Here is a 25,749-nt window from a genome sequence, read left to right as displayed (position 1 = left end):
GGAATGGGTTGATTTCGGGATTGTTCACGGAGTAATTCATTTAGATCCCACTGAATCGGATTGACAAATAGTCTAGTAGGCAAGATGGTCTGTGACTCTTCTGGGTTTTCTTCTTGGGTGTAAAGGCGGGATAAGGTATCAGCTCTTGTGTTCTTGGAACCGTGGCGATAGGATATTTGAAAGTGGATCCGGGTAAAGAATAGGGCCCACCTGGCCTGGTGTGGGTTGAGTATTTTCGCTTCTTTGAGGTACTGGAGGTTCTTGTGATCTGTAAGGACAAGAAAAGGCTGTCGGGCTCCCTCAAACCAATGCCTCCATTCTTCAAGGGCAAGTTTCACAGCAAGTAATTCTCGATTGCCAATGTCATAGTTTCTCTCGGCTGGAGATAGTTTTCTTGAGAAGAAGGCACAAGGCATGGGTTTAGCTGCATGTTCTGAGTACTGGGATAGGATGGCTCCCACACCTGTTGTAGAGGCATGCACTTCCACAATAATTTTTTTCTCTGGATCTTGGAGCTGCAGCAAAGGGGCCTTTGTGAAGGCGATCTTTAATGCCTGGAAGGCCTGTTCTGCTTCTGGAGTCCATTGGAGTGTTTTTGGCATACCCTTGAGTAGAGATGTCAATGGGGTGGTAATCATACAGTACTGATCAATGAACCAGCGATAAAAGTTTGCGAAGCCCAGGATCCTCTGGAGATCTATCATGGGCTTGGGAGTAGGCCAGGAAGTGATTGCTTGTGTCTTACGATCATTCATTTTTACCCCTCTTGCACTGATGTGGTAGCCTAGGAATTCAATAGAGGTCTGGTGAAAGACCCATTTTTCTGCTTTCACAAACAGGGAGAACTCTCAGAGTCAATGGAACACTTGGGTAACGTGATGCTGATGTTCACTTTCATTGTGAGAGTAAATGAGTATGTCGTCGATGTAGACAAGGGCAAACCGGTTCAGGAACTCTCAGAAACTTTGGAACACGGAGGGGGCATTTACTAGATCGTATGGCATTACCAGATATTCGTAGTGCCCAGCTGGGGTGATGAAACCCATTTCCTTTCGAGTCCCTCTCGGATTCTGATCAGGTTGTAGGCACTCCTGAGGTCTAGCTTGGTGAAAATACGGGCGTCACAGAGTTGCTCTATGGAGGATGGAATCAAAGGAAGTGGGTAACTAAACTTCACAGTTATTTTGTTTAGGGCTCTGTAATCAATGTAAGGTCGTAAACCACCATCTTTTTTCAGGATAAAGAAGAAGCTGGCGGCAGCTGGTGAAGAAGAAGATCTAAATGTACCCTTGTTTAAGGTCTCCTTAGCATACTCACGCATGGCCTCTTGCTCTGGGATGGACAAGAAGTAAATTCTGCCCTTAGAAATGGGTTCTCCAGGAATGAGGTCTATGGCACAATTCAAAGGTCAATGTGGGGGTAGCTTTGATGCTGCTATTGGATTGAAGACATCTGCCAAGGAGGGGGACAATGGTAGACAGATTTTCCTTGGGGCTCTTGATAGACGTAGAGTTTATTACCATGGAGTCGGGTTTGTCACTAGGGGAATGTAAATGGTTTAGTTTTGGACAATCGCAGCCCCAGCTCAGAATCTTCCCGGTTGCCTAATCTATTGAGGGTTGGTGCTGCATTAACCAAGGGCGACCAAGAATTATCTCAGCTTGGCTGTTAGTGAGAATAAATGGAGTGAATGGCTCGTGATGGGTATTCTCTACACTGAGAGCGACAGGTGCGATTTGTGATGTCACATACCCCAGGTTGATCATCTTGCCCGTCCCTGCATAGATTGAACATGGTTTCGAGGTTCGGGTTCTTCGGAGGTTGTGTGTCTTGGGGAGTTACCCTGAAATGAAGTTGTCGGCCGATCCGGAGTCAACAATGGCTGTGGCTGCAATGGCGAGATCTCGAAACCTCAGAGTCACACAAATAGTTAGTGGGGTTGATACAGAGGGTTGAGGAAGAACTGAACTCACCATTACCCGCGGGGGACGAGATGGACAGGTTCGTATGAAGTGATTTTCATTTCCACAGTAAAGGTATAATCTGAGCTCTCGTCAGCAGTTTCATTCTGCAGGTGTCAGTCTTTTGGTTTCTACCTGCATCCGTTCTGGTTGCGACTCAGGAATTTTTTCAGGTAGGGGCTGATGAGTAACAGAAGTTGGGGCGTGAGTTTCACTGGGATCTTAGATGAACTTGGTGGGCTCGCTGCATGAATTTTTCTAACCCCAGATTATCGTCATAGATGGCGAGCTTTAACCGTAGTGCGGGATTTAACCCCTCCCAGTATACCATCAGTAATGCTTTCTAGTTCCATCCGCTCGCTGCGGCCAGAGTTCGGAATTCTAGATTTCTTCCCTTGACGTTGATGCAACAACTGCTCGCTGACCTAAGAGTCACCCATCGGACGCCCAAACGCCCAAAAGTGGCTGATGAAACTCTGAAACGATGAAGTGACCGCTGTTTCATGAAACCACAGTGCTTCCGTCCATCTCAGCGCAGCCCCGGATAACTGCTGAATAATGAATGATATCTTTGATCTTTCAGTGGGGTACTGATGAGCGTGTTGTTCCAGTGCGAGAGAACATTGTAACAGAAATCCATTGCAGTCCTCTTCCCGGCCGGAGAAGGGCGCTGGTCGAGAGATTGTGTTCGCGAGGTACACCAGTGTTGGAGCGGTGTTTGCAGAAGTGCCGTCCTCGGGCTGTGCTCGAATTCATGTCGGTGTTGGTCAAGCCTTCTGTCAGGATAGTACACTGGAGACAGAGGTATTAGAATTCAACACAGCATCTTTATTAAAACAAGAGTTTGTGAGAGGTGAGTAGGTTAATACAGGTGAGTTCGTCAATTGTCGAGACATCAAAGCCACACACTCCTGGAGAAAGGAGAACAAAGACACACAGGTTAGCTTCTCAAAAGGTAAGTATACTTTACTTCTGGCGATCTTCTGAAGTCAAGGTGAGCTGGAAACAAGATCGTGAGATCGATCCCTGTTGGAGGCTTGACGGTGAACTGGTGCAGAGGTGAGTGCTTTATAGTGCCATGGTGAGGGTGATCAGGTGCGGGTGATTAATATTCAGGTGAGTGTGAGCATTGTGGATTGGCTGGGACCGGGTCTGCCTGGTCCTTGACAAAATGTAATCTAAAAAAATTCACACTGTTTAAACTGTACTTTTTATTAAATAATGTTTGATGAGCAAAAGAAAGAAAAAAAAACATATATATATTTAGACCCCAAACTTTTGAACAACAGAATATGTTTTAAGTTATTATAACAATAGTTAAAACAAACCAAATACCAAAAATCTGCATATCTTTCTCTTTCTTCCTTTCATAGAACAATTTTTTTTTTTAATTTTTGATGAATATTCTGCCAATTTTTCTTCAGTTTAATAAAAATTCATGAAGACTGGATCTGTCATGCTTCAAAATGCCCAAAAAATGATTTTTTTAATCCAAATGTCTTATGCGTTATATTGCAAGTCTTCAGATGCCTTAGTATATAGCTCTGTGTGAGAAATAGGCACACTTATGGGAAAACTAGAAATGTTGAGTTCATGAACTTATTGTTCTTTTGTATCCGATCTTTTAAATTAATCAATGGCCCCAAATCAATGATTTGGTTAAAAAAGTTAACAGCTCATTAGAGGAAATTTGCTTTTATGCTTCATTGAAGAAAGAATATCATAAAGGTATGGAGCAACATGAAGGTGAGTAAATGATGAAAGGATTATTATTTTGTTTGAACTCTCTTTACCATTGCAATGCAAAATATGTGGGGGTTTTAACAATACATTTGTACATTATAAAGAAAACTTGGAAAGGACAGACATCTGACCTTTGACTGGCATTTGACATTTGGCTAAATAGACCCTTTCTCACCCTTTCCCAGGGTGGATTTATGTTTTATAGTTTCCTAATTTCTCCTTTCCTCTCCTTTGACGTTCAGAAGAAAAAGAATAAATAGAGTTCAAATTTCACTCCAAAAATCTTTCACCACTCCACTCAGCGATGCATGCAGAATGTTATCTGGAATTAAAAGGCCTTCACTTGAATAGGGGAAGGAGAAAACAGACTTGTAATGAATTATTGATGTGAGAGAGAAGGAAGAAAGGAAAACATAGACAAACCAAAACAGCAAGAATTATGTCTTGTGTGCCATATGGCTCTGACTTGACCAAGCTGTTTAACATGAAATGCCACTGAAGGTGAACTGCTCTGAAACATGTAAACAAGCAGGCAGATGAGGGGAAATTGGCCTGGATGACGTTGTAAGTTGACCACACCAGAACTCCTCATTGCAAAAGCCACAGAGCCAGTCTGAGAGGGGCTAGGGATTTCACTCACACCAGTTCCTCTTAAAAAATAAGCCTCCAAGAGCAGGATTGCTGCATATGGGTGGCCAATTCGTTTAAAGGTTTCAGCTGTGAACAGAGCAGTGCTCCAGTGACTGGCTTTGGAGGCAAGCATAGACTCTCTCTCCCTCTAGAACCACATCAGATCAACAGCAGTCCAAACATGCAAACAAACCGCATGCGTGATCTGAGGCATTCCCTCGGCTGTAACATAAAGAACCTCATTCCATTTAGTTCAGCCTAAATCAACTGGCCTTTTTACTGTGGTCGCTGGACGTATTGCCAGAGTATGAGCATGCATCATTTGCGCTGCTTTGATTAGTACGCTCCTCCACGCTAAGTTTGTTTAGTATGATAGTTTGTCATTGACTTATGTTTGAGTGATGCTACCAGAACTAAAAGCTTGTATCAACATCCAGTCACATCAGTCCTTTGTTATCTCAATAATGGCAACATGCATTCCATTGTAAACTACCACATTTTAAGATTGGGAACATCACTAATGAATCTCCAGTGCAAAACATACGCGACTTGTATTTTCAGTTTCGTAAACAAATGATTCTTATAAGCTGGTGGTTCTTAGTAAATCTTAAATTTACAGCGCAACCAGTGTAGTGCAATTCCCAGCAAACTGTCTTTGTGAGATGGTTCTTAGTGAATCAAAAACATGCATCTTGACCACTGTAGTACAAGTGATTCTTGTGCAAAAGATTCATATCAGCCAGTTCTTAGTGAATCCCAAACATAATGCAACCAGAATAGGTCAGTTTCCAAGAAAATTGTTTTTAAGAGTTGTGCATGTGATTCCTGTGCGAATGATTTGAATCAAAAATATACAACAGCATGCAATGCTGTCTGGATCTGAATGGAATTTCTCTTGTGAGTCATTTTATTCTATGTAAATCAAAAAACAGACAAGGAATGATTCTCTTGTTGAATCACAAACTTACAGCACTACCATTGTAGTCTAAATTTACTGAATTCTACGTTATTTCACATGGCAAAATGTATACATTATTTGTTTGGTTCTCATATTTGGCATTTAAAAAAAAAAAGAAAAAAAAATTCTGTTATAAATTTTATGTTATAAAAAGATCTGCAGAGGGAACGCAAGGCCACACCTTGAAAGTAAAACCATAAAAAAAACAAGTCCTACTTTGTGGTTTATAGCAAATGAATGCTCCTGTTTAGACCAGCGCTCAATATATGGAGTTTTTTGAGGACAATTGCATTCACGTAGTTGTATACGTGCAGAAGCATATACGGCTTCTAATGTGTGCGTGTCTGAATGCACATGAGGCGATATGTGTAGAAGGAAGAGTGAACGGATGGGAAAGGTGAAGGTTGAGACGGAGCTTTGAAAACAAAGAGTCTGAAGTCTCCCCACACACAGTTTTCCTTTTCCTTGGAGCACAGGACTCCTTCCACCATTATGGGCTCAAGGGGTAACATCCTGGACATTATGGTTTTGTTTGTTAGTGCATTTTCATTTATAGAATAGATTTTGTGAGAAAAAAGTGCTGTGGCTATGATCGGTCAGATTTTGCATAACTGCATTGTACATATTGTGGGTTCTTTTCCTTACAAATAAACATCATTTGAATGAGAATGCAGATAGAGAATATTAATTTTGTCGAGTGACCACATAGTTTGACACTGTGACCAGTTTGATATAAAAAACAATAACAAGAATTTTACTCCCATGTTAAGCTGTTGGAGCTTGGGATACTCAAAAATGCATTTTTTTCTTCACCACTCCCACTCCATTCCTTCTCTTTCATGAATACATTATCTGCTTATCTTGCAATGTATATATTTCTTGTTTCATTGCTTTTTTTGAGCCCTCCATCACTGTTGCTTCATGAAATTGAGTCACAACTTCCTGACTTGACTGTCCAAAGGTCAATCCCGCTGGCACAATCTGACTCCCTTTCCCCCCTTTCCCTTTTGTGAGGCCCCTCAAACAGCACGCCCAGCTCCACATTCCTCAGCCATACAGCACCTTCAAACAGAGCGGAGCTGGGCTTGAAGCAGCCCCCACAGCACTCATCCAGCCAGCTCGAGGAAAGGTCTCACTGCTAGAAAATGCAGGCCAGCAGCAACCCGGCCCCTGTGATGACAGGGAGTAGGCAACTGGGAGCTCTGCGGGGCGCAGATTGGTATATGCAACACATTAGTCGTCTGAACCAGAGTCCAAAGTTAAGCCCACCATGAGAATATCCTGAATATTTCACAAAGCCTGTCATGAAATGTCTGCGTTACTTATTATATTTCATCTCATTATTTATATATATATATATATATATATATATATATATATATATACATATATATATATATATATATATATATATACACACACAAATTATGAAACTTTACATTAGAAATTATTTTGAGGACAGTAAAGCATGTTTTATCTACATTTTTCATTCGTGCAATCTTTTATCTTGATGTTGTACTTTTTGTATTCCACTTTTACCCACAATTATTCTTGTCACAATAATTTGTAAAACTGTTTAATTATATATATATATATATATATATATATATATATATATATATATATATATATATATATACACGTATAACGTAACAATTCAAAATACAAGAAATATATTTTTAAATCATAAAATATTTTGCATAGTTGCTGCACACGAAACATTATATATATTTGTATTATTGTATATTATTTTATGTCTACTTTTATTTCAACTTTTTAAATTCAATATATTTTTTTATTTTAAAATAGGCTTTAGATTTTAAGCAAAAAAATATTTCTATTTCTTTTATTTTAGATTATTATAATTATATATTTCTATTTATTTTTTTATGTTTTATATCAATTCAATATTATTAAAAAAATTTAATTATAATTTTATTGTACTTCACATTTATTTTTAATATATATACATACATATAACTATATTTTGTTATTGTGTACTTATTATGTAATTATCACATGTTATTGTACATTTTAAATATTTAAATAAATGTGTATGGAAATAAATAATGTTATTAAATAGTAATTACATAAAATATTAATTTATTTCTTTTGATTTTACAGTGAAATATTTTTTTCTGACCATGTTCCGTGAGAATCACCCACTCACTCCATGAGTCTCTCCCATGTCTGTTCTTGGAACTTGCAGCTGTGTAAGCCCTGCACCATTTCCCCTCTGACCCCAAAAGAGGCAGGCAGCAGCACTATGGGCTCCCCCTGTGCTGACGGAGTACTCCAGTTACATCCTTCTGCGCAGTCTGGCATCCACACATGCATACAGCACGCAAGTGCTAAGCCCTCTTTGGAGGTCTGGCCAGGAGAAGAGGAGATGTGACATTAGAGGTGGGTGAAGTTTGCCAGGTTTGTGTTATCAGAGCCTTAGATGTCTCCAGTGACCACCATCCAAATGCCATGCACTCACTGAACCCAGTGACCCCACCTGCGGATGCCAGGTTGCCTCTCTGCCACAGCCACTGCCTTGGCTTTCACCGGCCAGAAAGAAGTCTATCTGAACATGCCATATCTGCCACAACATGTCTGCTGGTGCCATCCTCACGTGAGATAGTATATGGAGATTGAAAGCAATGATTGAGGAGATGATAAGAATCAGGAGCAGAGTTTTGCACGAATGAGCTTCACGCAAGCACCTTCTCGGAAATAATGTAATATACACATATATATCATGTTATACATAATGATGTAATGAGAAAACTGTTGAAATTAAAGAAGCCTTACTTTCTCAAAATGGTGTATTGCCAGTCTTTAGTAAAAGTGCAAAACTCATTATACATAAAGATGTGCATAAAATAGATAATTATTTTTAATAAACAAAAAATATATAAAAAAAATATTCACATGTGCATCAGTGTTCACAGCTGGATGGGTTTAAATAATACAATAAATATATTAATAAAAATAATACAAATAGGGGAAAAACAAATAATAATAATCAAATAATTTTACAAAATCATAATATGACAATTTAAGCATGATTTATGCATGAAACACAGAGGTTTCCTACACAGTGTCTAGTAGTGCTATGTATCAGTGTACACATCTGGATGGATTAAATTATAATAAAAATGATATTAATATTATAAATAACCATCTTCTTAAATCCCTAATACTAATAATAAATCAAAATATGACAATTTTAGCATTATTTATGCAAAAAACACAGGTTCTCTACACAATGCCCAGTGGTGCTGTATTTCAGCGTATCTGGATGGGTTAAATTTTTATTATTATTATTATTATTATTATTATTATTATTATTATTACATTAATATTATTATATTAATATTAATAAAATAATAATTAATTTACTATATTATTATAATTATTAAATTAATATAAAACACACACACACACATATATATCATCTTAAATCCCTAATAATAATTAAAATCGAAATGTGACAATTTCTGCAGGTATCTTCAGGTCATGGTTGCGATAACAAACTCTTCGTCGTCTTCGTCAGATTAATTCAGGCGTTAATCAAGAGCGGTTAGGTTGAACAAAAGCTTTGGATATCATGATATAATCATAATATGACTATTTTAGCATTATTTATGCATTAATCACACAGGTATATCTTTTAGACAGTCACTTGTTCTCTACACTGTCTAGTGGTGCTCACATGCTGTTGTAAACATCTGGATGGGTTTAGTCAAAGAATCCTATAAAAGAAACTAATGGGCTCTCCTAACATTTTGAGAGTCTGATTAAGAGTGCTTTTAGATGTGCCCCACATCTGTGATTTATTTGAGTTAACTTTAAATTATCATTAGTATTTATTATTTATTTTTTAACTTTGGGTATTGTTTACGCAATGTGCAAAATTTGTACATGTCTTCTGAACAGGTTGATGTGTTGAGGTGGTACCTGCAAGTAGCTTTAAAACCCAAAAAGGTCGACTGGAGGCTTTGAGCTTGGATGTATATCACAAAAGTCTTTTATGTATTGCAATTAATGGGAGTCATCTAATACAAAACATACATTAGGACAGTGCACAATATGTTTAGTATGTGATGCATAAAACAGTCATAATAAATAATGTTCTTGAGAAATACTCTTGGATGCCCTTCTGAGCATCCATTGCTTTCAAGCTGACACTGAAGGTTTTATTAGATCAGGCAGTTGAATAAAAGAACAATGCCCTCTAATGGCACCATAGACACTGACAAATGCACACAATGATATGATAATATCAGCTCAGAAGTTTAATGTTGTGCAAATCATCTGAGAAGCAGGGTGTGTGTTTTGTGTGCTAGACTCGAAACATGCATTACATTTGCAATGAATTAGGCTTCCTGGTGCTATAAAGTTGACACCTGCCAGTTCAAACATCACCATATGCTGGTGAGGACAGTACAGCACGGCAGGTAATTGGGGGACAGATGGAAACTTTGAACTTTTGCTCTCTCTCGCTCACTCTCTCTCTCTAGCTCTACAGATCGGGGTATATCTATACATAAAAAGCATAATTATGAATAGCATAAATAATTTTTAAAATTCCATAGACTGATGTGTCTCCAAACATTCTCTTTTTTATGGTCATGCACTTCCTATGTTTTTCCACATGGCGTCGCTACTGCTTTCCGTGCAGTATGTCATACTGTATAGTGCGGGTGCTTGATAGCTATGCTTATGGTAAAAAAAAAATAAAAAAAATAAAACTAAATATCAACAATTTTAAAGATATGAAAATATGAATATAATATATATTAAATGGTATCACAGAAGAATAATATTAATAAATATTACAAATAAAAGTATTATTAATATTTAGACCAAAATAAAAATAAATATATTTGAAAACTAAATATACTGTAAAATCTTAATAATTATTATAACTATAAATTTTAACTTATTAATAATAATAATAATAATAATACATTTTCTTTGTTTAAAAAGCCAAAAATGAAAATGTGGTGACATAATTGTGTGCGTATTTGTTGTTAAAAAAAAAACTATAAATATAAACAAATTATACCATAAAATTAAATATAATATTCAGAATTAAAAAATACATCCAAATAGCTTAATGGACAAATAAGCATAGATAATCTAAATAAACAAACAAATACAAAATAGAATAAAATCTCTCTCTCTCTCTCTCTCTCTCTCTCTCTCTCTCTCTATATATATATATATATATAATAAAATAAATAACAACAAGTTAATGACAATAATTTTAAATCTAAGAATAGTATATTAGAAGCCAACATTATTATAAAAGATGTCCTGAAATTATCATTTTTAACGATACAAAATAAAATCTAATATATATATATATATATGTGTGTGTGTGTGTGTGTCTGTGTGTATGTATAATTGTAACGTCTTTTAGTGTATTTTATATTAAATAATATAGGAGAAGGGAATGACTGGACAGATCAGACCTGCAGCACTTTTTTAATGTGCTTTATGCGCATGCGTGCTGAAGTGCGCGTGACATGTTCTTTAGGATGCTAGAACTGTGGAGTTGAGAAGAAAATAAATGAACAGTTTAATCGAAACCATGCACTTTCCTCAGTGCGTGTTGAATTGATAAAGTAAGTCAAGTCGTTTAGTTTATGAGGCTAAAAAAGAAAAAAAGCTTAACGAGATCAATTGCTTTTAACTGTTTTTATTTCCGCTAGCATGTTTGCTAAATGAGCTGAGTCTACACGGTACATTATTGTAAGATGTGTTCCGACACGGTTTCACATTAGAAAATGTCAGTAAAATAACAGTTTAGAAGATGCGTTATTTACATGTCTATTAAAGGTCTGAATAAAACTCGATATCTCATGGAATGGGAGCGTAATTCCCAAGAAAAGCAACAGCAGCAGCCTCTAAAGCACAGGAGATCAGGAACATGATGTCCACCTGAACCTAACAGCAAGCACGATCACAAATTCCATCTTACTGGCTGTACAGTTAATTTCAACATTGTTTAAATGTAAATTGTGGTTCATGAAAAGCAATAAATGTTTGCTTCTTAATTCTGAGCTCGTGTTCTGTTACAGAGCAAACTAAAGAGATTTTCCTGTGTTTTGTGTGCAGTAATGCTGTAGAAACACTCGTCCACTATGCTGAGTCGCCTTCAGGAGCTCAAGAAGGAAGAGGAGACTCTTCTGAAAATAAAAGTCATGCTGCAAGATCAGCTCAACAGACTTAAGGTAATAACAGTCGTGCAATAAAAATGTCATTGTGGTCTCCCTGCATAAAACTGCTCTCTGTATTTGTTTATGTTCATCAGTTTGAGGAAGGGACCCTGAGGTCAATGATAAATGCCCAGTCTGAAGAAAGCCCAAATGAACCCCCTGCCCCTGAGGTAAATAAACTCACCATTTTTTGGAACTGGTGATTTAAATTAAAGGAGTAGTACTCTTAATCATATTTTATAATAATAAAAGTAAGGGTAAGTATAAGAATATTTTGTGCTCCTATTTTCTATTAAACTATTATTTTTTTGTGGAACATTTTTTCACGAAACACTAGGCAGAATTTCTAAGTTTGCCTTTCATACAACAAATGTGAATGGTTATTTATACTGCAAAACTCCATAATGTAAAAAAGCATCATAAATTCACATTTGTGGTCAATCCTTTTAAACTAGCTGCATTTTTATTGGTCACATGACACAGTCAGGTTAGAACAACAAGAGATTAAATTTTGATAAAGTTTTCAGATTACACTAACCATTCAAAACTTTTTTTGAAAGAAATAAGGAGACAATTGATCAAAAGTGATATTAAAGACATAATGTTAGAAAAATATATATATTTCAATCTTTTTTGAACTTCTATTCATAAAAGAATCCTTAAAAAAATGTATCATGGTTTCCGCAAAGATTTTAAGCTATTTTCAACATTATTGATAATATGACAAGTTTCTAGAGCACCAAATCAGCATATTAGGATCATGTGACACTGAAGAAAGGAATAATGACAACAATTTTTCACAATATTACTGTTTTTACTGGTTTTTCAATTAAATAAATGAAGCCTGGGTGAGCATAAGAGACTTTCTTCAGAATTATTAAAGCTATTCTTTTGAAAACAGTTTAAGTGAAGACAATTAAGATGTTTCTCTTGACAAATTATGATGCTCATATTTGTTGTGTGCAGGTGGAAGTCAACCTAGATGATGAGACTGAGATCAACCAGACCAAATTAGTATTAGGTGCTCAAACAGACTATGACATGGAAGAAGAAGAGGAGGAAGATGACGATGATGAGGATGACGATGCAGATGGAGACCTTGATATGGTGCTAGAAGATGAGGAAGATGAAGATGACTACTGACTGTGCCTGCAATGACGGTGTTATCATTTACTCCTGTGTTTGGGTGTGTAGTCTGCACATTTGGCATGCTGATAGAGACTACATCAGTCTCTCTGTCTTAGATTGGTGTTGCTTTAGATAAACCGTTGGTTCACCCATCTTTAAAATCCTCCAAAAGTATGTGTAGCACAAATACAACTCCTCCTATTACTGTGCTGTTGGCCAAGCCTGCACTTTATGTATTTTTTAAATACATATAAATTAAAGATTGCACCAATTCTGTTTCATGGTGTTCACCGAGTTTATGCTGTACTATATAGGCTTTATTTAATATTGTATTGTATTGCTTTCAGATTGAATGCATTACGATTATGAAGCTGATGATAAGTATTATGTATGTTCATGTTGTGAGGTAATTGCAGAGGTACTTTTTCTATTTGGAGTGAGTGTGTGGACTAGGTTGTGTATGCATGGGCATGACAATTGTTCTAGCTGAGCCAGTATTCTAACTTTTTTTTACAGAGTTCCTATGTTTTCTTAGAGACCGATTTTAAAGAAGGTGCTCAGCGTAATTGCATTTTAAAACACTTCAACTTAGCACTGTTTCTTTAACAGAGCGATGCAGGTCGTTTAGTTAGGTGTTTTGGTGTTGCCTTGTTTTAAGTGTATGATGTGTGAATGACAAATTTAATACACAGCTAGGTACATGCTAATAAAGGCGAGTATGATGACAGATGCATTTCCTCTTTTGGCCAGTATTATTTCTGTGACGGCAGACTTCTGCCCCCTCCCAACCACAGCTGCATAAACCTGCAATGCAGTAAAAACATTACATATTCAGTATTCTCCCAAAAGCTGTTAACAGTGTACTTCACCTTCACAAAAAGTGGGGCACATCTGGAGACAAATGAAGCCACAATAATAGATTTAATTTATATTCTTATAACTGAATGTTTAACATTTATATGTTCTTAAAGTGCTAAATAGAATGTTTTAGACGTAAGTATGTATATCCGCCTATTTATTGTGCAAAATAAATGTTAATATTTAACATTTTAGTTTTTTATATAGAAAGCAATATTTTAACAATACTACACTTAACAAAAAGAGCAGGGTCTGGAGAAAAATGATGCAACAACAGTATAGATATAGATATAGATAGATAGATAGTACTCTAATAACTAAGAATGTTTAATATTTAAATATTCTAAGTGCAAAATAGATTTTAGAAATAATTTATGTATATTCTCATATATAATGCAAAATCTATTTTAAAAGTTAAATTTCTTCTTCATAATTCTTTATTTAATGCTATTTTATTTCTATTATTTTATAAAGAAAGCAAGCTTGTAGATAATCACTTTTTCACATTTTTAATTAAACTTTAACAATAAATTACACTTGCACTGATCAATTGTAACAATTTTTTTTTTACAAAATATTTTTATCTGTAAATTTTTCATTAATTATACTATTTTATAAAGAAAGCACGGTTTGTGGATAAATCACAGTTTTTTTTACATTTGTAATTAATATTTTTTATTTCCTCCATTAATTGTGGAGTAAGTGGATCACGCAGTCACAATAACTCAATAACGTAAAAGTCAGAGTAAGACCTGAAACCTGTTGTATAATATTTGAGTCAGTTTATCCCACTTGTCATTGTTGTAGTAAACACAAGCGTATCAGCCTCTCCAACATTAACTTTGCTTACAGAGTGAAACCCTTGTTTGTGGGAGATCTGTCCACCGTTGCAAAATGTGATCACAGTCCATTGACCCTCAATAGGGAGGCTTTTGGGTCTACAGTGGGGTCATGGGACCACCTTTTGTACATCACAGTGCTTTGCCACCCAAGCAGAACAGTAACAGACTCTGTATGGCAACCTTCAAACTTCCAAACTGGATGTGATATCAAGGTGTGGGATAGTTTTCATCGATTTTAAAGGCAGTTCCTTCTGGAATCAATGCAATTTCTGAGAAAGGTATGTTCAAATCAAGAGTATGAAAATGAGTGTAAAAAAAAAATTCCAAAGATGCAATTTTCTAGATGTTGGGAAAAGGTTTTGGTCATTCATTACTGGGCAAACTGCATTGTGTTCAGTAACAGCGATGAAGGGTGTCTAGTGAAAAGGTAACTAACTTTCAAATCAGGAGAGCGTGGTACTGATGAGAGTCACTGAGCTGGAGCTGATATCTGGAATATGATGCTGTCACACCGTGTTGGACGAGCCTGTCATGTGCTTGTGCTGGTGTTGTGTCTGTCTGCGGCTGAGGACTTCGACTGGTCAGCGAACAACCACGACTCCTTCTATTATGGCACTTTTCCAAATGGTATGATGCCACCGTTACTAAATGGATTCCTTTCTCAGATATTGTAGACTTTGGGAAATGAACTGATCTGCATGGATATTGATGATGAAAATGAAATACGTTAACTGACAAATAATACTTTGCGTAAAATAATTTTTAAGACCATTTCACTTCATTTGTCAGGATTTTCGTGGGGCGCCGGCAGTTCAGCCTATCAAACAGAAGGAGCCTGGGACAAAGATGGGAAAGGACTGAGCATCTGGGATGTGTTCACTCATAAGAAGGGGAAGACGTTCTTGAATGATACTGGAGACTCTTCTTGTGAGGGATACTACAAATTCAAGGTGACCATGCTGGTTTTTGCTATGACATTGAATATGAAATACCCCAGCTGAAATGCAACAACATTTTTGCTTCATTTTCTCATATAGGATGACATTTCATTGATAAAAGAGATGAATCTGAATCATTATCGGTTTTCCATCTCCTGGCCTAGGATCATGCCAACTGGAATCAGGTGTAAGTATCCATACTGCTAACTTTAGGTAGGAATTTCATATATTTCCAAAATATTTGACTTCCAATTTTGTGTATTTGCAGCTGACCATGTGAATGAGAAAGGAGTGAAGTACTACAGTGCTCTTATTGATGAGCTGCTTGAACACAATATCACTCCTATTGTGACCCTTTATCATTGGGACCTGCCACAGGTGTGTATTCCTGAATATGTCCAATAGGCCTACTAGTAGCGCTATTTAAAATATTATATTCTTATTTAGTTAACTTCTCTGGGACGTTTTGATGAATAATCTTAAATAGCATATTTTATTCGAACTAAAACAAAGCTGTGAGGCAGCAGACTAATGGGCTTTAATGCTTTTGACTTTTTGCCCGTTCAGATAATGCCACGTTGTGTAATGAAATTACTACAGAAATAAAACAAAAACTGTGGAAAACGTGTGTTAAAAATAGTCGTGATATTGTGATTCATACTTAACTGCTGCTCGACGAAATGCTGCTAAAGTGAAATCCAAAAATCCATCGAGAGTTTCACGTGAGAGCGGAACAATTCCCCGCGTAAATTTAGCAACGGTTTTAAGTTGGATGTGTTTTAAGTCCGTGTACCTTCGGATAATTCCTTTATTCGTTAATAAGTTGCTTTGGTAGAATGTGATTTCTGTATGTACATTGCTTTATATATGTTTATATCTCATACATCCTTATCTTTAACTGCTTTCTTGCCCACATAAAGTCAGAGTTTTGCTAAAGGGACAGCGCCTTCAGATAACAAACAGATCAACTGTCCCTCACAGCCTCCTCTTCATTTTCTAACCAAAAAGAGCCAATTCGATTCATTTTACATTCACTCAACCCTCTCAACATTATTTTTCAACAATATCTGTCAAGATTTAACAAGTAAAAAGATGAATCCACATTTAATGAATTTCATGCATCCACTGTATTGACTGCAGAAATAATGGATCAGTCTGTAACCTTTTTAGGAAGGTTTTATCATTCATCATTTTGTCTGTTCATTTGGACAGGTTTTGCAGGAGAAATATGGTGGATGGCAGAACATCAGTATGATTAATTATTTCAACGACTTTGCCAATCTTTGCTTTGAACGCTATGGGGACCGTGTCAAATACTGGATAACTTTTAATAACCCATGGGTACGCTCACTCTATTCATCTAATAACAGCAAATTAAAGATATATGTAAAGGATGAGCTTATTAATGCTCACTGTCTGTCAGTCAGTGGCAGTGGAAGGATATGAAACTGGAGAACATGCTCCAGGACTGAAGCTCAGGGGCACTGGGGCCTACAGAGCAGCTCACCACATCATTAAGGTAACACTTAACTTCCTTGATGTGATATTGTACCATAGTATATGAGAAGGGAGGCATTGTACAATACTGTTTGTGTTGGTTTACTGACAGGCACATGCTAAGGTTTGGCACACTTACGATACTCAGTGGCGAAACAAACAAAGAGGTATGAGCTTACCAGTATCTATAAGTTTATTAAAAATCACACCCTCTGAACCCTCTGGCTACTTTCTTCTCTAGGTATGGTGGGTATTTCACTGTCCGGGGACTGGGGAGAGCCTGTGGACATCACTAACCAGAAGGACATTGAGGCTGCAGAGAGATATGTACAGTTTTACCTAGGCTGGTTTGCTACACCCATCTTTCATGGAGATTATCCTCAAGTGATGAAGGATTTCATAGGTACTGTTGCTAAGTAGATGTTGAATATGTGAGGTTAAGAATGTCGCAATCTGGCATATTAATAACAATTTTGTATCCAAGGGAAGAAAAGCGCACAGCAGGGTTTGGGAACGTCTCGCCTTCCCACCTTTTCTTCTCAGGAGAAGAGTTACATCAAAGGCACCTCTGATTTCCTAGGTGTGGGACACTTCACCACACGCTACATAACCCAAAAGAACTATCCTTTCAACCGTGGCTCCACCTACTTCTCAGACCGGGATGTAGCAGAGCTGGTCGACCCACGTTGGCCTGATCCTGGTTCAGAGTGGCTCTACTCAGTCCCTTGGGGCTTCCGCCGTCTGCTCAACTTTATAAAGGTGCACAAAGGCTGTCATTGTTTATAGGGCACCGTTTCACATCATTTCCTCATGCTGAATCTTTGATCTTGTTTAATAATATAATGTCTCTGTGACAGTGTCATGCCATGAATCGATAACTTTTGATTTGTGCTCTCTGATTTTCTAAAGACTCAATATGGGAACCCCATGATCTTCATCACTGAGAATGGGGTCTCGGAGAAGATGATGTGCACAGAACTGTGTGACGACTGGAGGATACAGTATTACAAGGGTTACATCAACGAGATGCTCAAAGGTAACCAGCCTCCTTCTGAGGATCTTTTGAAGAATGTTTAAACTGTTTTTGTCCATATGATGGAAGTCAGTGGGGTACAAAACAATATTGGACCTCATTAACTTGAGTTTATTGAAGAAAAAAAAAAAAAGTGTACAATTATACTGTATTTGTTTTTAACCTGCAGCTATCAGGGATGGAGTGAATGTAAAGGGCTACACCGCTTGGTCCCTTCTGGACAAGTTTGAGTGGGATGAGGGCTATTCAGAGAGGTTCGGCCTGTACTATGTGGACTTCAGGAGCAAAAATAAGCCTCGCTACCCCAAGGCCTCGGTTCAGTTCTACAAACGCATCATCAAGTCTAATGGATTTCCCAATCAGAGAGAGGTATCTCTTTTGTCAAAATAAAATTACATTATGATTTACTCAAAAAAAAGAAAGAAAAGAAGGAATTAAAGACATGATTACCTAGTCGAGATATATAAAAGTAACATTTTCTTCTTCTTATCTTTTATGTTCTAATATAAAATGTCAGTTTTATATATATAGCAATGACTCTAACTAAACCATAAATACACACACACATATATAAAACTGTGGAGGAAACCAAATCACATAACACACACTCATAGTTAAATAATAAAAGCCATTTTTAAGGAAAGTGGTGTTTACTTGCTGATTAACATTTTGAATGAATTTATTCTGCTCCAGACTGTTTGACAGCTGTCTTTTAGTACTATTTGGATTAGAGCATCTGTTTTGGTATTGAAACATGCTATTTAGAGTCAAATAAAAATGTTTGTGGAGTCAAGCATTTCCAATTAAACAGCGGTTTAGGGTGAACACGCCAACAAACTCATTTGGTTATCTACCAACAAAACCATCTTGGAGAACCGCCAAGATTAGGATGTAATTACCATATAAATGGTATTTTCTAATGATTTTTCTGTTTTCTTATATTGAACAAACTGCAGTTGCCTTGAACATGTTACAAATGTTTATTTTCAATTATACAAAACCATATAAACCATTTTATACGTAAATGTTTATATCAACTATGTATTAAAGGTGGTGTAATTAACTGAATTAAACAGTCAAGTTAAAATACAATATAAAAAGAGTTTACAGAACAGAATCTTGAAACCAGTGCCCATCTGTGCAAGCATCTACCTGTAAGAGAACAGTATGAATAAATGAGACAATGACTGTATGCTCTGAATCATCATCATCATTGGCAGGTTGAGAACTGGAAAACGAAGGCTACAGAGACTTGCTCCACCAGCAATCAGCTCCTGGCTGCAGGTCAGTGGATCATTGATTCAAACTTAGTTGAAGAACCGGGGCAAACAAGGAAACATTCCATTTGTTGATCATAGACTAAAAGAAATCATGTAGCCTTTCAAATTCCTCTTGAACAGTACATGAGAACATTCCTTGTCTTCATCTGGATCTCCACTGTTTTATTATGCTAACCTCATTTGTGGTTTGACAAGGTTTCTACATAGCCATTAGTATCCATAGGGACTCGGTATGCTTGCCATGAGAATGGATTGACAAAGACTTTTGGGGAGGTCTGCAACAGAGTCTGAGCCTTGTCCTCAAACAGGATTTTTCTATGTTTGCCCCTCCAGCTAGAAGCAAATCCAAGGAAAAGAAAGATCATGTAGAAATGCCAAAGGTTTGGCCAGTGCATAATGAAGTTTAGACACTAGGGTACATATAGAAGTAACTTGATCTTTACTTTTCAGCCTGAAAACTTCTCACAAAGTCTTTAAAAACCTCACAATGATTGTGTGGGTGTAGTTGGATAAAAAGAACGTTAAGCAACTCCAGTTCTGGTCGTCTCTGTTCTTGGGAAGCTGAAATGTCTTAAAGTCTTCAGGGGCCATATTCTACAAGCTTCAGTGAATGATGTTATAATGGCTCCACAGTACATATATTCTTAATTAAATGTCACCATAAAGAATTAACCAGATCAGCTATTGGAGCAGCTTTGATAAAAGTGTCAATACACGGCAAAGCCTTATTTCATTATTTCATTCCTTCACCAGAAAGGATTAGTTTAAAGAAAATGATGTGGGTTGATAGCTTCAACAAAATAATATAACATCATCATATCACTGATTTCTTTTTCTTTTTTTTTATGAATGGAAGTTTTTTTACTTGTAGAACCTGACTGTTGCACACTATAATTATAGTAAATGACATACTATGTTGTCAAGGTTTAATCTGGTGCAGTTTCATAAATCACAATGACATACTGCTTATGGACTGGTGACCAGGAATTCAGTCAACATAAACTTGATGAACTGTCTGCCGCTTTGAAGAGAGCTTGCTTTACTGAAGTTTGATTATCAACAAATAATCATCTGATTATCAAGATATGGAAATCTTTTTAATCAGAAACTAAAAATGTTGCCTTTGCTAATACTCTTAATACTATTTTGATTAACTGAACTGAAATACTGTATGTGCTGCATAATCTTCAATTAAACAGCCAATATAAGTATAAATCTAAAAGGATGCTTGATGATGCTGCCCTTTTGCTTATAACCCAGTTGACTGTGCTGCTTTATTGTGAGCTTACACAGTGGCCCTCAAAGGGTTAATGTGATTATTTCTCTCTCTTCATTAGAGGAACAGCGGAATACGGCTGCCAATATTCTAAGACTTATTCATGGTAAGCCATCACATAAACACAATAGCTTGAAGAGAACTATATTAACCCTTTGAGTGCCCTGTTACGCAAAAGCAGTGTGAAACTGGGCAATGTGATTATATTTGGTCTGATAAACATGTTTTTTATATATATTTCAGATCCTTTAACCAGCCACATGGAGATGGTGACCGAGGTTGTGGTTCCCACAGTGTGCACCCTCTGCATTTTGATCAGCGCTGTCTTTCTCATGTTCCTACTCCGCAAACGAAACTAGCTGACTTTTTTTTTTCTTTTCTTTTTTTTAAAGGAAACAAACTGAATTTGGCTCTTGTTTCTTAGTTAATACTATTTGCATTAAGGAGTTTACGGACACTATGCTGAATTTAAATGATATAGGCAAATAGTCAACTGCTTTTGGAAATTACTTATCTCTATGTGGACTAAATTAGTTGTCTTAAACCCTGTTGAAGCTTAAACTTCTGCAAACTGAAGTGGTTGCATAAACAATACAGCTCATAAGTTTGGGGTATGTATGATTTTTTTTTTAAGAAATTAATATTTTTATTCAGCAAGGATACATTAAATGGATCAAAAGTGATAATAAAAATGTAAAATGCTACAAAGATTTTGATTTCATATAAATGCTTTTCTTTTGAACTCTCTGTTAATCAAAAAATTAACATAAATATTAAGCAGCACAGTTTCATAATACTGTTTTTGACTGTATCAATCAAATAAATGTAGAACCGGTGATCCTGACAAAATAATTATAATAATGACCCCAGACTCCTGAACAATATTGTGCATAAACAAATTAAAACTATTGCATACAAAAAATTATAAATATGGTATTTGACATTTGAAATGAGTTAATTTCTTTGATATGGAGTCTTACCGTCGTTAAGTGAAGCTGTTGAGACTACAGCTCACCATGGTCCTGTAGTAAAACATCTTCTCACTTTCTCCATTCACAGACTCATCTAGGGGTACATCTGCATGTGTGTGACCAGATCATTGAAACAAATACGACATTTTTAAATTAACTCAACAACATAATACATAAAATGAGAACAGCAAAAAAAAAAAAAAAAAAAAAAAAAAAAAAGAAACAGCTAGTGACTTCACCTAAGTCAAAACTGATGTGGTCTACTAGAGGCTTGTCGCTGAGATAAAGTGCTGTCTTGACTTCCTTTGACCCCTGTCCACTGGACACCTCCATGGCCCAAGAGAAAGGTTGCTCCCTGAGAGAATAACAAACAAATATTAATTCATACTTACAAATATCATTATTCTGTTTTTTAAATCTTACATCATCTGGAACAATTCTACAGAGAATATGACAGCTCATAAAAATACTCACTTCTCATAAAAATAGCTAATGAGCGCAGGTTTAATTTGCAGCTGGAAGACATGGTCCTCATCATAATTGGAAGTTTTGTAGTATTGCAAACAGGACCTGAAATCAAATATCATGGTAAGAAACATGAAAAAACTAATTTCAGTAGTTAAATTTTACATCTGTTTAATTATCTTGCTATGCACCATCCCCAATGCAATCAAGGGATCTTCAGTGCTCTCTGAATGTCAGAAAAATACTTTCTCCAAATCATAAATCATAATTTCTTGTGAAACAAATGGTACGATATATTATTTCTCTACATTATGAATCACCATTTGACTAATATATAATTCCCGGAAAGGCCAGGAAGCTCACTGAGTGAAAAGGAAGAGGCGATCATGAGGAAGACTGAGGAAAGTGCTGCAGGTGCCCAGGATCTCCAGCAGATGGTGCAGTTTCCTCACTCTTATCACCTGCTCCTGCAGGTCCACCTCTGTGTCCAAGTAATATCTCTAGAAATCACAAATAAAATGTATAAACAACCCCAGTACATGCTAGTATTTATCTAAATCATAGAAAAATTAAGTAAAAAGTAGTTTTCTACCAAATAGTTGAGAGTTGTAAGTTCCTTTCCTAAAAAAGAATAACATCAGAATTAAGTCTTCAATCTGCTTCTCAAAGTGCATCTAAAAACTAACATTTTTATAGGTAATTAAGAGATGGAGTGAACTGTAAACCAAAAAAACAGCTAGATTTGAAATTTGAAAATGCATGTACCAACAAGGTAGTTGATGAAGTCTTTCCTGATCTTGTCCAGGCCGAGCTCTAGCAACATATTGGCGGGTGTGAGACCGGTGAGAGGCATGGCGTCTATCTGCTGCTGGTACGACTGCAGGATCAGCTTACTGAGAGTGCTATTGCTGTCTTTGTGGATCTAAGAAAAACAATACCCTCATTAGATACTCTTTAAATAATTATGGTGAAGAAAAAGGTTAAAAATGTTAGATCATGTTTTTTAGTGCATTTAAAGACATGAAGCTGCACATACCCATGGTTTGATTTTACCAAGTTTCACTGCTTTGACAACAATTCTCAGACATTCTGTTACGTCTTGATATGAAGTTACACCTATGAGAAAAATATATATATATTTGGTTCCAGTAAAGATGTTTCGCTGTATTTCGTGAAAATTCCCAAAGGTAACATTTACTCTTCCTCATCTTCTCCCACAGTTGTTCTGTAAAGTCCAGGTCTCCTCTCTCAATCACCATTGAGCTGAAGGCTGATAAAGCATCTGTCTTAGCTTTTTGTTTCTGTTATAAAAGATCAAGTGTATAGTTAAAACATAAACTAAATAAAATTGCCATTGTTTACTCGTTCATTCATTCCATTTCTGCATGAATCTTTCTTTAGTGGAAACACAAAATGAGAATTTACCTGAGAATATATAATACAAGTAAATAAAGAAATGTGCTGTTAATATTATATTATCAATTTACCTCGGATGCTTTGCCAGTGTGTCCTGGTGCTCCTTGTCCAATATTCTCAAGCTCTAAAACAAGGGAGAAAAATTGCTTCATAAACTAGCAAATGATCTCCCTCAAACTACAGATGCTAAACTTAAAAGGTCTGATCATCAGCACCATTTATATTTATTTATGGCTTCTTGTTATGTATACAGAACATACAGTACACAAATTCCTCAGCAAAGCCGCAATACCGTCAATGAGTGCTCTGGTCAGGTCCACTGCAGACTGAGTCTCTATTGGTTCCAACCATTCAGTTTCTCCTGTTCTCAAACCTTCTGCTAAAGCCTAGTCAAATGTTTTAAAACAAAAACAATAAATGCTGATGGCATGAAAATTATTATAATTACATATTAAGTTTTTTGATAGAAAGTATTTTTTTTATTTATGATTTATTACAGACAAATATTATTAACTATAAGTTATTTTAAATACTTTTCATTAATTGAAAAAAAAAAAAAGCCGAAACAACAAAATATAAATTTAAACTTAAAATGAAAGTTAAAATTACATACATTGAATTGAAATACTAAAATGACAACAGTTAACATGACAACAAAAATTAAATTAAAAGTTAAATATACAGGTTTTAAAACAAATGACAAAAGCAAATAAATAAAAAAAATAAAAAAAAACTTTATGACACCTGATAATCTAAAAACAAAAAAACAAAATAGTATATAAATAACATTTAAATTACACTGTATAGGAAACACTATTTATTTCCAACACTTACCAGAAGGAACTCCATCTCTTTATAGGTCTGATACAATGGACTCCTCATGTCTCCAACTGCGACTTTGATATTCTGTTAATAGGGGGAAAAAAAGCTACAGAACCTCAAGAGACAGTATGATCAAAACTTGGACTGAATCAAATGCAACTGATGCTGACCAGAGATGCTTTAGAAGACAACGGAGGACACTCCAATACTTTCTCCACATTATTCCATGTAAGACTCGCTATTACACTGCTCTGGGACTCAAACATCATGCTCTCCTCTTTTAAGGAGCAAAACAGGTTGTACTGTGCATAGCCTTTTGTCGCCACCTGAAAAAAAGTAACAATAAAAATCATAATACTCTTAAGAGACAACTAATAGTAAGAAACCTATAGAAGCTAAATGACAAAAAAATATTACTGTAGAAGCATGGTGTCTTTTCTCATGCTCTTGTTTAAGCTCATCGACTGTGGTGAAAGAGGTTTCATCTCCTGTTGGACCTGCAGAACATTGGGAAAGGTTTTGTCTCTCTTTATGGGTACTTATCCCTTTGAATAATCCATGAGTAACAAATAAGCACTACTACCTTTGCAGGTGACTGTATACAGTTTGACACCACTGGTTTTGTTCCCATTATAGACAGTTTCTACTCCAAGCCAGGTAGTGGCACATGGGTCCAATTTGTCACAACGGACCCATAGAGGGTGTAGAGTCCCTGGGGCTTCCACCAGGGGCATGTTGGGGTTTTGAGCCATGGTGTACCAAGACATTAGCTGCCTAGCAAATGAAAGGGAATGAAAATAATTCTTTATCATAGTGCTCAGCTTTTGTGAGGGGGAAAAGAATCATTCAATTGTACTATATTGCAACAAGCAACTCCTTTCACCTTGCTTTCATGACAGAGAGAGGCTGAGGCCCTAGATCTTGCTCCACTTTAAAAAGAGTTTCTTCAACAACACTGGTGTCAGCTGTAGTTTCTGCAGCTTCTGGTTCACACTTTGGTTGCTTTTCATTAAATAAGTTCACATGTTTTGTAATGGTTAGGGTAAATAAGAATAGCACATACTATGTATGAGACCACCATAAACTAACTTACTGCTTTCTCACAGACAAAGATAGGCTGATTTCCACTGAGTATGTCGTGCAAAAGTTCTTCCCTCTCCACCAGTAGAACTGAAATATCATCCTGAAATAAATAGACAAATAACTTGTTCAACTTTTCCATACGCAAGACCGAACATCTTTTCTATTCATCTGCACACATTTTAGTTTTACCATAAACGTGCAGTTCCCTTTATTTTCATCTTGACACGACCTAAAACAAGCAAGAAAAGAAAATATAAGATAAACATATGAATTACAGATAACAAAAACATGACATATGCCAGTTATTCAAGTTCAGTAAATCGTAATAAAAAAGAAAGTTACAATAACTCACTTCAGAAATTTAACAAACGCGTTGGCGTCCGAAACTATTTTTGATCCCATTCCCCTCGTTTTAAAACAAAATATATATTTAATTACCAAATTTTTTCCGTTTGAATTAAGAACTTACAGTATTCAAAGCTATTTGATTTCTGCGCGCCTAATATACGTCACGAGGGTTACGACGCAGGCGTCCTTTTGCCACGCCTATTCTTGTTAAAAATATAATGTTCAACAAAAAGTTGTTTTTATTTATTCACTTATTTTTGCAATATTATTTTAAACTAATATAAAACT

At 36.2% G+C, this 25,749-nt stretch overlaps 3 protein-coding genes across 7 annotated transcripts; 2 read left to right on the top strand and 1 right to left on the bottom strand.

Moving 5' to 3' along the window:
* The first annotated feature begins 10,791 nt into the window (after window positions 1-10,791).
* Window positions 10,792-13,359, top strand: snapc5 (small nuclear RNA activating complex, polypeptide 5). Of its 3 annotated transcripts, XM_026287470.1 has the most exons (5): window positions 10,792-10,910; window positions 11,125-11,299; window positions 11,404-11,519; window positions 11,600-11,674; window positions 12,471-13,359. In XM_026287470.1, exons 3-5 carry the CDS (start codon window positions 11,430-11,432, stop codon window positions 12,645-12,647), a joined length of 342 nt encoding a protein of 113 aa, XP_026143255.1. In that variant the 5' UTR covers window positions 10,792-10,910; window positions 11,125-11,299; window positions 11,404-11,429; the 3' UTR covers window positions 12,648-13,359. The 3 variants fall into 3 exon arrangements, with proteins under 3 accessions (XP_026143255.1, XP_026143254.1, XP_026143253.1); XM_026287469.1 differs by lacking the exon at window positions 11,125-11,299; XM_026287468.1 differs by having other exon boundaries at window positions 10,792-11,299.
* A 1,063-nt stretch (window positions 13,360-14,422) lies between these two features.
* lctlb (lactase-like b) lies at window positions 14,423-21,022 on the top strand. Of its 2 annotated transcripts, XM_026287464.1 has the most exons (15): window positions 14,423-14,610; window positions 14,780-14,959; window positions 15,122-15,282; window positions 15,370-15,457; window positions 15,539-15,648; window positions 16,483-16,611; window positions 16,694-16,789; window positions 16,880-16,934; window positions 17,009-17,170; window positions 17,252-17,526; window positions 17,677-17,803; window positions 17,970-18,169; window positions 19,021-19,084; window positions 20,418-20,462; window positions 20,600-21,022. In XM_026287464.1, the coding sequence occupies exons 2-15, from the start codon at window positions 14,830-14,832 to the stop codon at window positions 20,713-20,715; spliced, it is 1,758 nt and encodes a 585-aa protein (XP_026143249.1). In that variant the 5' UTR covers window positions 14,423-14,610; window positions 14,780-14,829; the 3' UTR covers window positions 20,716-21,022. The 2 variants fall into 2 exon arrangements, with proteins under 2 accessions (XP_026143249.1, XP_026143250.1); XM_026287465.1 differs by lacking the exon at window positions 20,418-20,462.
* On the bottom strand, window positions 18,762-25,622 carry zwilch (zwilch kinetochore protein). 2 transcript variants are annotated; one of them, XM_026287466.1, is made up of 19 exons: window positions 25,466-25,622; window positions 25,303-25,342; window positions 25,124-25,213; window positions 24,914-25,032; window positions 24,614-24,804; window positions 24,448-24,527; window positions 24,201-24,356; window positions 24,043-24,114; window positions 23,501-23,594; window positions 23,280-23,332; window positions 22,991-23,093; window positions 22,829-22,908; window positions 22,558-22,714; window positions 22,385-22,413; window positions 22,156-22,292; window positions 21,802-21,897; window positions 21,567-21,682; window positions 21,337-21,433; window positions 18,762-18,952 (listed from the first exon to the last, which is right to left on the bottom strand). In XM_026287466.1, the coding sequence occupies exons 1-18, from the start codon at window positions 25,513-25,515 to the stop codon at window positions 21,342-21,344; spliced, it is 1,755 nt and encodes a 584-aa protein (XP_026143251.1). In that variant the 5' UTR covers window positions 25,516-25,622; the 3' UTR covers window positions 18,762-18,952; window positions 21,337-21,341. The 2 variants fall into 2 exon arrangements, with proteins under 2 accessions (XP_026143251.1, XP_026143252.1); XM_026287467.1 differs by lacking the exon at window positions 18,762-18,952 and adding an exon at window positions 19,180-19,413.
* Window positions 25,623-25,749: the final 127 nt, after the last annotated feature.

Source organism: Carassius auratus, chromosome 18, assembly GCF_003368295.1.
Source record: "Carassius auratus strain Wakin chromosome 18, ASM336829v1, whole genome shotgun sequence".
NCBI lineage: Eukaryota > Metazoa > Chordata > Actinopteri > Cypriniformes > Cyprinidae > Carassius > Carassius auratus.
Note: the sequence above shows the minus strand (reverse complement) of the source record. Positions and strands in the feature narration are given on the sequence as shown.

Excerpts from the sequence above, each read along its gene's own strand:
- snapc5 (XM_026287469.1), top strand. The coding sequence starts at position 11,430 with ATGCTGAGTCGCCTTCAGGAGCTCAAGAAGGAAGAGGAGACTCTTCTG. Across the intron at positions 11,520-11,599 it reads ATCAGCTCAACAGACTTAAG|TTTGAGGAAGGGACCCTGAG; the intron begins GTAATAACAGTC and ends TATGTTCATCAG. Across the intron at positions 11,675-12,470 it reads ATGAACCCCCTGCCCCTGAG|GTGGAAGTCAACCTAGATGA; the intron begins GTAAATAAACTC and ends TGTTGTGTGCAG.
- lctlb (XM_026287464.1), top strand. The coding sequence starts at position 14,830 with ATGATGCTGTCACACCGTGTTGGACGAGCCTGTCATGTGCTTGTGCTG. Across the intron at positions 14,960-15,121 it reads TTATGGCACTTTTCCAAATG|GATTTTCGTGGGGCGCCGGC; the intron begins GTATGATGCCAC and ends TTCATTTGTCAG. Across the intron at positions 17,171-17,251 it reads AGTGATGAAGGATTTCATAG|GGAAGAAAAGCGCACAGCAG; the intron begins GTACTGTTGCTA and ends TTTGTATCCAAG.
- zwilch (XM_026287466.1), bottom strand. The coding sequence starts at position 25,515 with ATGGGATCAAAAATAGTTTCGGACGCCAACGCGTTTGTTAAATTTCTG. Across the intron at positions 21,898-22,155 it reads CGCCTCTTCCTTTTCACTCA|GTCCTGTTTGCAATACTACA; the intron begins GTGAGCTTCCTG and ends ATTTGATTTCAG. Across the intron at positions 21,683-21,801 it reads ATTAGCTATTTTTATGAGAA|GGAGCAACCTTTCTCTTGGG; the intron begins GTGAGTATTTTT and ends TTATTCTCTCAG.